This window comes from Chelonoidis abingdonii, chromosome 3 (assembly GCF_003597395.2).
Source record: "Chelonoidis abingdonii isolate Lonesome George chromosome 3, CheloAbing_2.0, whole genome shotgun sequence".
Classification (NCBI taxonomy): domain Eukaryota; kingdom Metazoa; phylum Chordata; order Testudines; family Testudinidae; genus Chelonoidis; species Chelonoidis abingdonii.
Window position 1 is genome coordinate 201,841,781 of NC_133771.1, and position 13,755 is coordinate 201,855,535.

At 45.2% G+C, this 13,755-nt stretch overlaps 1 protein-coding gene across 4 annotated transcripts in view; it reads right to left on the bottom strand.

Moving 5' to 3' along the window:
* Window positions 1-218: 218 nt before the first annotated feature.
* CEP68 (centrosomal protein 68) overlaps window positions 219-13,755 on the bottom strand; it is a 28,841-nt gene continuing 15,304 nt past the window's right edge. For 3 of the 4 annotated variants that reach the window (XM_075064443.1, XM_032806535.2, XM_075064445.1), the window contains 4 exons: window positions 11,847-11,969; window positions 9,362-9,458; window positions 7,207-7,376; window positions 219-641 (listed from right to left, as the gene is read on the bottom strand). In XM_075064443.1, the coding sequence (XP_074920544.1) occupies window positions 591-641; window positions 7,207-7,376; window positions 9,362-9,458; window positions 11,847-11,969 (441 nt within the window). In that variant the 3' untranslated portion in view covers window positions 219-590. The remainder of the gene's footprint in view (window positions 642-7,206; window positions 7,377-9,361; window positions 9,459-11,846; window positions 11,970-13,755) is intronic. The other variant, XM_075064444.1, reaches the window with a different exon arrangement.

A 13,755-nucleotide genomic window follows, 5' to 3' on the forward strand; every position in this document is an offset into this window, starting at 1 on the left:
GCTTTTGGCATATTTAACTGTGTGTCACTTAGCAAAGGGCTTTTGACTTTTTAGCATCAGACATAACGCACTTAGACTACATTTGCTTCAGTGGTTGATGAGAGAAATAGGAACTAGAGTGTTTTAGTATGATCATGAGAAACAGGAGAGTTGAAGAGGGTCCTACGACCACTAAATCCCAGTGCCAAATTTTAAAGTAAAAAAAATAAATGCAACAATAAAATAAACCACACAGCTTTACTTGAAGTATCACAAGTTATGTGGGTTCCGTGTTTGGAATACTCATTTTAAAAGGTGGTGGTTCCTGACAATTACACACGGTTACATGGAACAAGCAACTTCTAAAAGGGAAAAGCAACTGAAAATATGCTCTTCAACACAGCGCTGATCTGTATACCTGCTACAACAACAACAACTTGAACTGCAGGACTAGTTTAAATAAAAACACAGCAACAGCTCTTTCTTCACAAACCGATGAAAGGCATCCCAATATTGCCCAGTCGCAGTGTACTCAGTAATCAGTTTCACTTGGACATTTCTAGAAAAGTTGAAAATGTTATTGCTTAGAATGCCTTGCTGCATCTCATCCTTCATGCCTCCAAAGATTGGCTGACAAATTCCATCTCTGCTAGAGGTATTACCTGAAATATAAAGAGAGCTAGTTACCACTAGCTGGCTGCAGTCCAGGTAAAGAAAAGCCATGTTTGTATTGCTTAATAATCTCGGAGTACATCTTTGAAGAGTAAAATGTTATAACTTTTATCACTTCTTCCTTGCTAAGTCACGGGTGTGGTTCTCATTCTCTAACAGCTTTCAAGGAAGCAAGTTCCTGTTTGCAACTAAAGTTGAAAAGGAAACAGCCAAAGTAGGTTAGGTTAACTATCTTCTTATAGATTAAAAGCTGAGTTGTCACTAGCTAAAGAAATGCATCTCTTAGCATGAATGTCACCATACTGTGCTGCAAAGAAAACAGCCTGAAGCATGTCACTGAAGGCAAATGATTCAGAGCCATGTGTGTGAAATTCAGGCATCAACTGAATACTACAGTAGTAATATGTGCATCAGAGCAGCACCGAGCGTAGGTCTAAAATACATTGTCAACCCAGATCCGGGACCTGGGCTTGTGGTTCCCAAGCCAGCACTTGAGCATCCACACTCCATTGTAAACCTGGGTTTTACAATTGCTGGACCCAGATCTTACAGTTGTGCTAACAAGTCCATACTGTCCACACCAACCTTCTCACTCGGATCTGCAGCTTGAGCTGTGCGAAACACTGTGAAGTGAAAGGGCTTGGACCCAAATCTCAGTGGGACTCAGGCCATGACATACCCTCCCTTGTAGGGTCCTAGGACCCAGCTCCTGAGTTCTTGCTGACCCGAGTCAGATTGATTTGTGTGTAGATGGAAGGGGGCTTGGTCTCAAACTGGAGTTGGAGACCAGGCTTAGTGTGCAGCATAGACATACCCCAAGTAGTTCCAACTGAAACTGAGGCTCCGCTGTGCTAGGCACTGCACAAACACATGGCATGGAACAGTCTCTGCCCTAAAGAGTAGGCAAGATAGAGAACCCTCCTTTACAGATGGGGAACTGTGGCACAGGGCAAGTGTGACTTGCCCAAGATCCTACAAGAAGTCTCAGGCTAGTGCCTTAACCCCAAGATCATGCTGACTCTATCCTCTACAGTTTAAGGCTGAGATGTCGATGTACTGAAGAGGCTGAGATTGTTTTAGACAGGTACCACCTACACCCACAAAAAGAACCTACCACGTTTGGAGCCTCAGAATTGGAGCCAAATTTATTCTGAGAGTCATTTGGAACAACAGCGTTCTGCCAATAAGGGCAGCCTCAACATCCATTCATCTCAGTCTCATTTCTGTGCCTTTTGCAAGAAGACCTCCTGACTCCCCTGCTCAGGACTCTGAGATGCTGCTCCCTATTAAGGGGAGAACAGCAAAGAGGAAAAAGAGAACAGTATTGACAGATGGCCAGTCCAGTAACCAATTTGCATTATAAGCATATACACCTACAGTGTATTTCAGCATCGCCACTTCTGCGTCACAGAGTCGCTCAGTAGGTCTATGAAACTTATGTCCTTCAGTTCACTGTGTAGATTCAATCTTCCTGCTCAAAAAACTGATCATAATTTTAGGTCAGTGGCATATCCACAGGTCAAATGTTTCGATAGACATAAAAGCTGATCATAATTTTAGGTCAGTGGCATATCCACAGGTCAAATGTTTCGATAGACATAAAAGCACCAAAAGAGCTAATGAAGTAAAGGTAAAGAAAAAGAGGGAGCGTGGCAGGAGGATGCGAAAACAAAGGAGAGAAAAGGGAGCAGCGAGGGGAAAGGAGAGCAACATCTCAGTTTCTGCCCACGATAGAGTTATCAAAGATTTCTAGAAAAGTTAGACCAAATCTTTTCATGTTGGTCTGAGGTCCCTCTTCACCAAAACATTACTCACTCTTTAGCTGCTAGATCAGCCAAGTCCATGCATCATGCTTCTAGAGGCAACCTGTTCTTCCACCTACATCCATGTCTACCCTACAAACATCTGCTGGTATAGATGTGTCAGTCAGGGGTGTGAAGAAGGGGGATCCCTGACTGATAACTGTGCTGGCAAAGGACCCGAAGTGTAAATGCAGTTATATTGGCAAAGTGCTCTTAGTGCAGACATGGCCTAAGCAATATCAGCTGTCTGGCTACAAGAACTATCTAAAGAACCAAGTTTTCCAGGAGCTAGAGAGTTTCCAGAACATCAGGGTATATCCCAAAACAGAGTCCAGTTATCCACACTGGTGCATACGGCTGGCTGAGCTAGGCTTCTGGCATCCACCAGAGCTCTTTCCAAGCCGCCTTCACTCAGCTTGTCTTCTGCTCCCTTATGCACCCCGATGACAGGCTCCTCTCAGCCCAGCTAGGAGGCCTGTTCCACGTGGGATGCACCAAGGCAGTCCACACACCTGGGGAAGAATGATTACTGGAGAGCAAGCCCTCCTCACCCCAGCCCTCTGACCCAGGACTGCTGTCATCCTCCCAGGGCAGGAGGGAGCAGGCTGCTGCAAAACACTGAACAAGGAAGCGTGCTCAGGATCAGAAAAACAAGTGGAGGAAAGTTTCTTCCCAACACCCCACTTCTGCCAACCCTTTGCTTCCAGCACAGTGTTGCTGTTCACCTCACAAAGTAAACACTGCCCCAAGGGAAAAACCCGCATCTCAATTGTCAGTCATACTTAAACAATGTAAATTCTAGATTAGATAAGATACAAAGGTTTGTTCCCCTAGGCTGCAGCATGGTTAAACTGGATTAGCAACAAATGTGTGTGTGTCCTTCCAGCTCTAGAATGGACAACTGTGTTCGTGAACACCTCTTAAAACCCAACTGAAAATTCAATTGTCCATGTACCCTCGGAGAAGAGCTGTGTTTGCTGTCATCACCTTTTACCTCAGAGTCCTAGCACCGACAGACACTGAAATGCTGGATTCCAAGCATTACTGAAAGTCACCAGGGAAGGATTTAATATTAAATCCTTAGTCGATTGAATAATATATAATTTTAGGACTTCTAGTGTGAGCACTGCAGGCAATAACTCCCCCTGCACACAAAGTGTTTGTTATGCAACATGCAACAAGCCTCTCTTCTAATGTTTCAAGGCTGTTAAAAAGGACACGTGTCAAGTTTTAGGGAAGGATACAATAATTACCATTCTCACACACATACATTTTCCCAAACATCACAGAGGGGGCAAAATAGGTTAAACTCTCTCGTAGCCATAGAACTTAGTTTGTGGAAATATCACATGAACTAAAGCAGAAATAAGCATGGTGTGATGTAGTGGCGGGAGACACCACACTGTTTTGGGGAATGCTTGGTTACTACCAGCTCCACCCATTGCAGGGTTACCCTCTTACAGGCTGATTCAGGACAGCATTTAAGTGCCAATGAAGTCAAGAGGAATGGTCTCCTGAATTAAGGCCACCATAACTTTTCTCCTAGTGAGACCCTTTAAATTGGGCAGAGCCACACAAGTGTAGCCCTAACATAGTCTCTTTACCAGGGGCTGCTGCATCTCCCTTTCTCCCAGCCGGTAAATATTCTCCACTCCTTTTATGCTTCTCCCTTCTTATTCCTGAGGAGATGGCACATCCTCACACAGGAACAGTAGAAGGCCACAAAAAATAGCAGGAATTCTGCTTAGACCCACTAGCCCTGTTAACAACCAGGACCAATAATGAGGAGACAATCCCACCAGGCTGCGTGGATGTTGTTAAACAAATGAACTGAATGGCTCTTGGGATGGGGTGTTTTAACACAGTTCTGGCCACACAACATCAGGAGTCACAAAGCTACATCCCATATGCTGCTGTGAATGTTTATCCCATTCTGTTAGCATAAAGTGGTGATGGAGAAGAAAACACAAAGGATGGAGGCAAAGGAAGAGTCCCCTAGAGAAAGTTGTGTACTGCTGCCAAGCTGGAGAGCCTATTATCTATTGTTCAAATCCCCCTATGCTAGCCGCTAATGCTTCATTTTTAAAAGGCATGTCACTTATGCTGGCTTTGGGTTACAGCCTCCTAGGCAGAAGAGATGGGCAGCTCCCTGTGGTTCACACCTTTGGCAGCCCATGTTATTGAAACACTGAAGTGGCTTAATCCTCTCATTCACTCTGGATCAAATCCTGCAGCCTGACTCAGGCACAGCTCTGTGCGACTCTTGGCTGCAAGATTGGACCAGCTTAATAAATAGTTCTCTGAAATCTTGGGCACTCTTGTCATGCTGTATTACAGTAACACATTGTAAAAGTCAAGATCAGGGCATGTTGCGCTAGGCAACGTACGAACACCTCGTGAACCCAGTCCTTATTCCAAAGAGCTAACTCAGGCACAGTGATTTGCCCAAGGTCACACAGCAAGTCGTTGTCAGAGCTGGGAATGGAACCAAGCTTTCCTGAGTCCTGGGCCAGCAGCCTATAAACTGACCCATCCTGCCTGACTCATGAAAAAAATGCATCTTCCAGAGGGAAAAACATGATACTTCCCAGGAGAAAGAGCCACTGACCAGCATTTCTCGCACGCTGCTAAGACCTCAACCTCCCTGCACCCTTGACAGGGTTAATTCTATAAAGATAACGATCTGTTGGACTCTATATTGGAAGAGGCAAAGAATTTCATAACCACCAGGGAGATGCCTGGGAGAAGAGACCACGTTCTCTAGCTGTTCCAGAGCGTATCTGCACACTAAAGCCTTTGCAGAGACTCTGAAGGTCAATGCCTATAAGTCGTCTCACATGTTTTTAATGTTTGTGAGGTAAAAGTCTCATGAGTTTAAATTTCAGCGTTCAGTGTTTAAACACCAAGTCCTACAGAACAAGGATAGCTCACAAGTCTTACATAGAGAAAAGTATATATATGAATGAATCCAAATCCCTGTAAACTGAACAAAATACTTCTTGATTGTCCAGAGCTGATCTTTTGGCAATACCGCCCACAGCGAAAGCCCTCAATGTTTCAGAGCATAAGCTGCTTGCTGCTGGTGAAGCTTTACTTTGCCATCCCAACACGAAACAGTAGTTTGAAATCCCTTGAGAATCCAACACATTCTCCTCTCCACTGATGAGGCCTGTAGCAGCTGCTCTAACTCAGCACAGTCCAAAACCCATGGTGAAGTCAGACTTTAAGCCTGTAGAAGTTGGGTAATTCGCAAGGACAAAGCAGCTCACAGGCCCCTCTGCAACTTCCCCACAAGGAACACAACTTACTATGGGCTGTGCCCCAAATGTCTACCCCTGTTGTGTCTGAGCCTTCCCTCCCCAAACTCCAAGGGGTGTAGATGGGAAGGGAGAGGTAATGATCCTGTGAATAGCATTAACTTCTGCTGCCTTTCCCAGCAGATTTTTGGCCAGGCTTGGGAAGGAGCATGCTGTACCTAGCAGTGGCTTTCCCTCACCACCCAAAACTAAACACATGGTAGCCCCAGGGAGGATGCCATGTGGCCCCCACTCATGAAGGCCACATATAGAAACATAGAAATTGCCCTTCCTGCTCAGACCAGCAATCCATTCTGTCCTATGTCATGCCTCTGGCAATGACCACTATCTGGTGCTTTAGAGAAAGGTGCAAGAAACCTTGCAGCCAATAATAATGGAGCAACCTACCCACAGGTTCCTAGCTCCAATCTGTTAGTTTTTGAATTATGCCTTAAAACATTGGGTATCTGATCTAATGTAACTGTGGATATTCTCTTTACCCACACAAATGTCTAATTATTTTCTGAAGACTATAATTGGCCTCTATGATATTCTTGTGGCAATGGGTTCCGCAGGTTGGTAATGTGTTATGTGGAACACTATTTGCTTTTATCACTTTGAAACCTGTCGTTTTTCAAGTTAAGAACAAGAGAACATTTAATTGTCTTATGAGGAAGGGTACACACGAGCGTCTGATTTATTTCTCTAAGCCAATCATCATTTTTGTGCCTCTCTAACACATCCACTTTTACTAGTCCCTTCTCTAAACAAAAATAATCCCAAATCTTTTCCATCTCTTCTCCCATAGAAGTCTCTCGATGCTTGTAATCAATATTGTCATTTGCCTCTGAGCTACTTCTATGTCTGCTGCCAATACGTTGTTTGAGAAACACAGTATTCTGGTTTAGTGCGGACCACTAATTTATTGAATGGCATGACAATATTTTCTATACCATAAGTTACGCAGACAGCCACTGTTTACTTTTTTAACTGTCATTACACATCAAGCAGAGGTTTCATTGAGATGATGTCCAAGTCTTTTTCCTAAGTGGTTTCATTAGCTTAGCCTCCAGCATACAGATAGCTGACATTACTCCTTCTAGCATGCATCACCTTTCATTTGTCAGCAGTGAACTTCATCTGCGGCATTCTGCTGCCCACTCACCTATTTGTTAAATCTCGATCTTGTGTCATTGGCAAGTTTTTCCACCTCTCCCCTCTCATTTGCTGCATTCCCTTCAGCAAAAGAGTGCAGGACCCTTTGTGATTTCACACTTCAGAATCCCCTTTGGGGCTGGAGCTAAGGTTTTGGAATTTCCAAAATAATGTGGTCTTTAATCACACTGATAAGTCTAATTTCCAGAATGGGCAAGTTCAAATGTTTATCCTGAGTATTACCATGTCACAAGAACCAATGCAAGAAGGGATATTCTTTCACATTTTAGTCCTTTGCTTACCCACTTGGCTTCTTTTGCCTGCGCAATCGTTTGTTGTGTGTCATTGTCCTTTATCAGGCTGTCACCCCCAATGGTATGTGTAGCTGCCAAAACCGATTCATACAAACGTTCTGCATGGCTTTCAAGTTCTTCTGATTGTTTTGCAATCAATCCAAGGGTGTCCTTTAAAACTAACAAGAGTATCATTTTTATTACCATGGAACTTCTACATAGTGAAGCCAGCACAGAAAGCAGATGGGAGTGTTCCACCTACATTTTATCAGAGTTATTTGTAATGCAAATCTAAGCATGCATTTCTAGAAATGCTGCCTCCAGGTACAGTGGTTTGCCGCCTTTTCAATGCCACAATGCAATGTTATAATATAAAAAAGTTTGGGGACCCCCAAGTTGACACTCTCTCTCTCTCTCACACACACACACACACACGGTAACTGCATGCAGTCAGATCATTTTAAAAACTTAAATCTCTTTAAACAAAAGTTCCAGCTAGATTTCATTCCCCCTGGCAGTGGAGGATTTTTCAAAGATCTATTCACATACACGTCTGTGGGCACAGCTGTTAGCTCTCTACTCAGTTCACTCCCCAAACATATTAAAATTTTAAAAGTGCAAAGTTTTACAAAAACAAACCAATAGAAAATAGAATCCAAAACCAAAGCTCCTGAAGGCTTACATGCCCTGACTTCTATTCAACAGGAAAGTGGGTGATGCAGCAGCTACTAGATCCTCCTTATAGCAACCAAGTAGCCCCCTTCTCCCCCCAGCCCACCCCAAGCCTTTGTCTGGAGCCAAGATAGCTCCAACACAAGCTGACCTTAAAAACCAACTAGTCTCTCTCTCTGCATATCTAATCAATGTGCGATCAAAAAACCAGGGTCCTGATCTGGCCCCTGACAGCTCCACTAGGGAAATCCACCTGACACAGGGGTGTTCTCCTACCCCCACAGGCACTAGGCTGCCCTCGTGCGCAGCCCCTAGGGGCACGCTCCAGCTATTCTGAGCTGCTGGAGTGGCCCACAGGTGTCTATTTAAACAAGTCCTTATGCAGCACAAACTCGGATGCTGCAGCTCTTAGGTGCACCAGGGGCCACGTCTAGAATTCGAAGGGTGCAATGGAGGCTTAAAGCCATCTCTGCTTCTCCTGCTCATGTTAAATGGTCCCTTCCCAGCACAAGATTTACACTCCAGTCCACGGGGAGTTTGTCACGTCAGGGTTATCAAATCCTTAATACAAAAACCGAAGCATTGACATGGAAACGGAGGCAGAACCAAAACGATGATGTCTCCTGCTGCTGATACCATGTATTAGGGAAGGGCAAAGAGCGCTCCATGCCTGGAGCAGCTCAGCTGCACTACTTGCCAATGCTGTTAGAGGAGAAGAAGGAGCAGGAGCAGTCTAGAAAAGGGAACAGAGAGCGGCCAACCCTGTGACCTTATCATTACAGAAAAAATCAAGCTTTGCTACGGTCTGTTATCAGCAAACTTCACGACAGGAAGGGGTGTTGCTGTGCGGTAACATCTCCAGCTGAGTAACGGCTGGAGGCAAAGTTGGCAAGTAGCGTGTTTGAGAGACAACTATACAGAGGTACAGGAGAGAAGCATAAATATGTGGCTCTCCCATTAAATATCTGAGAAGTATCTGACAAATGCCTTCTGACTTGAGGTGGAGCACAGGTGGCTTGGGGAGGTTTTGACACTAGTTTAAAAAACAGTCAGCTCTAAGCTAGCCTGTAAGTGATGGCTTAAATGGAGACAAATAACTAGAATAATCTTCCATCAATTGGAGCTGAACTTCAGTTGAGGGGCCAAACACAGCTCTCAGATTGACTAGACATGGAATTCACCAAGACTCACACCTTCACCTTACACCCGCATCTTCAAGGGCAGACTTTAGTCCCCAGACTATAAGTAAAAAGCTATTACCCTCCCCCTAGAGCTTGCTGATAAACAGCCCTGTTTCAAGTTATCATCAGCCACTTCTCTTTAAAGCTCCCACTAATTTTGACAAGGTTGCCGAATCTCTCCCTCACACAAAGCGCAGCTCAGAACATGAATCTCAGAGTCTGGCTGCAGCTGGATGTTGACCTCTTGCAGGTTTTGTTGTCTCACAGAAAGAGACGTTCTCCACATCCTGTCCAAAAGAAAGTCCCTTTACCTGGTGAATTCGATGCCATGCATTTCAGGAGGGTTTCACCCCTTCGTAACACGCTCTCTGTCAGCGTCTGGTGATCAGTTACATCTTTCTTGAATTGCTGTGAAGAAAACAGGTTTTGATTTTACAAGTGTTTTGGGGACCTTATACCAGGATAGAAATGTACCACTAGCTGTTTGCATCATGCTGCCTAGAGGGAGACCTACGATTGAAAGGACCTCAACATTCCTGATCCCCTGGCCTATGGGAAGCAGCCATTTTGGAGGTGTGATATGCTTGGTATGTTGGGTAGGGGTGAGCCCAAAGGTGTCCCCTGGATATGAATTTTCCCTTAGTTTTGGGGGTGCTTGGATCCTGTGGTCTGACTCCGGATCAGATAGAGTAGCCTGACAGAAGGCTCTGACTTGGACCTACTCATCCCAGGAAATCTGCTCACACAGTTTCCATTGCAAAGGGTACACGTGCATCACTCTTGCTGAGCTATGGGGTACCTTACACGTTCCAAGCACTTTAGGCCCCACCGTAATCTTCACAGTCACCCTTGGGAGGTAGATGGGTAAGTATTATCCTCCCCACTTTACAGAGGGAAGAATAGACAGAGCTCAGGTGATGTGCCCCAAGGCCATGCAGCGACTCTGGCAGAACAGAACTAGACTCGAGTTCTGCCACCACCCTGAGAGCTACGTGCTAAACTTGGGAGCACCCAGCCTCCCAGAGTCCTGGGCACCTCCCCTGGGGAGGAGAAAATGAACAAGTCCCTCCACAGGTAACCAAAGGTAACTAAAAAGGATTACGAAAAGTAACAGTCCATTCATTCTACCGCTCTGATTTCTCATCACATGCCAACACAAGTGGAATATTGCGTGTAGCATGGGTTCACTGCCCTAAAAAGATACAAAGAAAAGTTATACTAATGTCTAACTCGAATACCTTGATCACCTGTGCCCCACACAGGTAAGGAAAGAGACACCTGGAGACAAAGGGCAATTAGTGGGCCAGGCCAAGCAGAAGATGAAGCCCAGCTGGGGAAGAGCTGAGCGGAGAGCACAAAGGGAGGAAGCCCCTGCTGAGAAGGTGGCTGCAGGGAGAGAACGCCGCAGTGCCTGTCTGGTTGTTAGAGAGTGGAGGAAAAGCCTTGAGAAGCAGAGGTACAATAAGCCCAGGGTGGGGCTGCAGGAAGGCAGAAGTCCAGGAAGGCAGTGAACAGTCTGAGGCAGCAGTGGAACCAAGAGAGATGCCTTGTTCCCTGACCAGCCACAGGGATGGGTGGGATTGAAACACCCTCACACAAGGGGGAAGAGGACTACTGAGTGTGGAACAGGGAGAAAGCCCTGGGAGGCATCGCTCTGCATGTTAGGAGGACGACAATCCTGCAGAGCCCAGAAAGGGGTGAAGAGCCTGCAGCGGAATAAGGAGAGTCATGTTTATTTGAGCCGAGTTTATTGGAGGCTTTGTTTACCCTGGAAGGGGCAGGGAGGGAACTAAACGTGACCTGGCTGGAGGGGCACGTCCTGAGGAGAGGTAGAGCACTTGAGCGCTGGAGGGGCTCAGCTGTCATCAGGAGGTGCTAGAAGAGACGAGCCTGAGATGCCACACCCAGCCATGGGGGAGCTCGCCAGAGGCGAGTCTAATCTGACATTTGTCTTATTCAGAAGGGATAAAATGGCCTACGCATCACTTAACACCTTCACAAGGACTCTAGGTGAGCTGTGGGGCTGCCCCACGCCCGGGGTGGATATTCTAGGGCTCTGAGTCTGGCACATCTCTGAGAGGAGAACAGAATCGCAGTGCAGATACTGTCCCCAAATGGGCAGGGCCCACCCCTTTGTGCAGGAAGATACAGCAAGTAACTAAAGAACATATCAAGGAGAAGTACTAGAGAATGTTAATAAAATACAACGGAAAATAAGGTTCCTTCCCCCAACCACATAGAGAAAGTCTAAATAAAAACAGTTAGAGCTATGTGACACTGTCACGCTGGCCAAGATAACCTCCCGCCCTTGTTTCAGAACATGCTCTACTGAAGTACGCGGAGAGAGATTTTCAAAAATGCTCTCAGCACTGGCCCGACTCTTCTCCAACTGAACTCAACAGGAGCAGCCATCTCTCTTAGGTACTTACATGGCCTCCATTATTGTAGTACCTCTCACAAACTTTAATCTATTTATCCTCAGAACGGCCCTGTGAGGTGGGGCAGTGGTAGTATCCTTATCTGATAGATGAGGAACTGAGGTACAGAAAGGCTGAGTGACTTGCTCAACGTCACCCAGGAAGTCTGTGACAGAGCACAAATTGGATACAGGTCTCCCAGACCAACACCCAACAACTGACCCAAGGCCAACACTGAGTCTTTCTGAGGGAAAAAAAAACAAAAAAAAAAACACCCTCCTTAAGTATTAAAAAAAAAAAAAAAAAAAGTTTTATGCAATATTTCCTACTAAATATACATGTCTGCGGTGAAAAGAAAAAGATCAGCAAATATAGTTACCAGGTAACGATGTAAGGAGGTCTTCACACTTTCAACATCTGGTTCGGGTGGAATCCAGTTGTCTATAACTTCTGCTACTTTATACAGCCAATGAATTAGCTCTTCTAGCTGACAGCAAAATATCTACTTAGATGAATCATAATAAAAGGCATTACTTATTTATTTTTCCATAACAAAGATATAATGACATTAATACGTGGCCAAAGGATGCTTCATAGAACGTTTATTCCATGCTGGCTTAGAATCACTGCTCTTGAAGATCCTTGTTTGAATGCTGATCTCTTCCTTCTCTTCTCTCCTGCTCCCTTCCGCCACACAAAAAAACCCAAGAAAGCTATTAATTTATTTGGTTTTAACACTCCTGAAATGAAAATTAGTATCTAAAAGCCCACTGAACAAAATTAATATTGCGAGTTAGCTTGCAAGAGCATAGGATGCATCTCAGGGCACAAATGAGGAGGGAAGGCAGAGAAAGATGAAAAATTACCAGCATACCCCAAAATGTATTCAACATGGCTAACACGTTACTAGTGTTATTGACTTGACTTTCAAATGGCTACTACACAAGGCCTTTTAGTCAACACAGAGTTCTGCACAGGCATGAGGGTTTGCTTGCTCATGTCTCTCTGCAGGAGCGGGGCCCCACTTTTTAGAGCACCAGAGTTATTGAATGGCTTTGCCATGAATCTTCCTAAAGGTCTATTTTTAAATTAAGGGTACATCTATACTACCCGCCGGATCGGCGGGTAGTGTTCGATGTATCGGGAATCAACTTATCGCATCTCGTCTGGACGCGATAAATCGATCCGCTAATCAACACCTGCATTCCACCTCAGCAGGAGGAGTAAGCGGAGTCGATGGGGGAGCCGTAGCAGTCAACTCCCCGCCATGAGGATGGCCAAGTTAGTGTAGCCAAGGCCTTAGTGTGGGGGCGGGGAGGGTGGGACGGGGCATTTTCAAAGCCACAATAAGGCCGTATTTCTGCAGGGTGCTGAGGACCCTCAGTACAAGCTAAGCATCTTCCACTGCTTTGAAGACAAAGATCTGGCCCTAACTCACCTAACCCTTGTCTACATTAGAAAGTTGTAGCACTTTAACCATACCAGTAATGTTAAAGCAGTACAACCACCCCCTCCTCCCCACCAAAAGGATGCAGTTATATTGGTATAAAGGAGCTTTATACTGGTATAACTAGCCTTGTACAGGAAGGGGAATAAGCTATTCTGGTAAAAGGCACCTTTATACCAATACCTGCTTCCACACTATGGCTTGTACTGGTATAACTATGTCAATAAAAAAACCAAACCCACTCCCCTGCCTGAAACACTTATACTGTCACCACTTTCAAGTTTAGACCAGGCCTAATAAGAACTTATGTGGTGCAACGTACAACCAAACACACACAGAGATGAAACTCCCTGTTCGAAATGCTGAGGCTGGGATCTGTGGGCCTAACTCTGATCTCCCGTACAGCAGTGAGTTAGTCCTGTGCCTAAGCACAGCAATTCCTCCCTACTGTCTCTGTAACTGGCATTAGTCATTAGCAACACGGTCACTTATTTGGAATACTGACAACCGTATGACCAAACCGACGCAGTGTGACGCTGGGGACAAAGGCACTACTTAGGAAGGTCTAGACCCAGCTGAAAATAAAGGGAGCAAAAGTCAAACAGAAAAAAAAAAAAAAAAAACCAACCCCTGCCCTCCTCTTTCTGAAATGTCATCAAAATGCAGAGAAATGCAACCAGCTCAACGGCGAGTCAAAAAAAGTGTGTGAGGGGTGGGAAAGTACCAAAAGTGTTTTTCCTTTCCCCTTCCCACCATCACATTTCAAAGCTGGACAAAATGTTGATCAGTCCTCAGAGTTACAATGAAAATTCTGATTCATAGCATATTAAGAAAAAGAGAC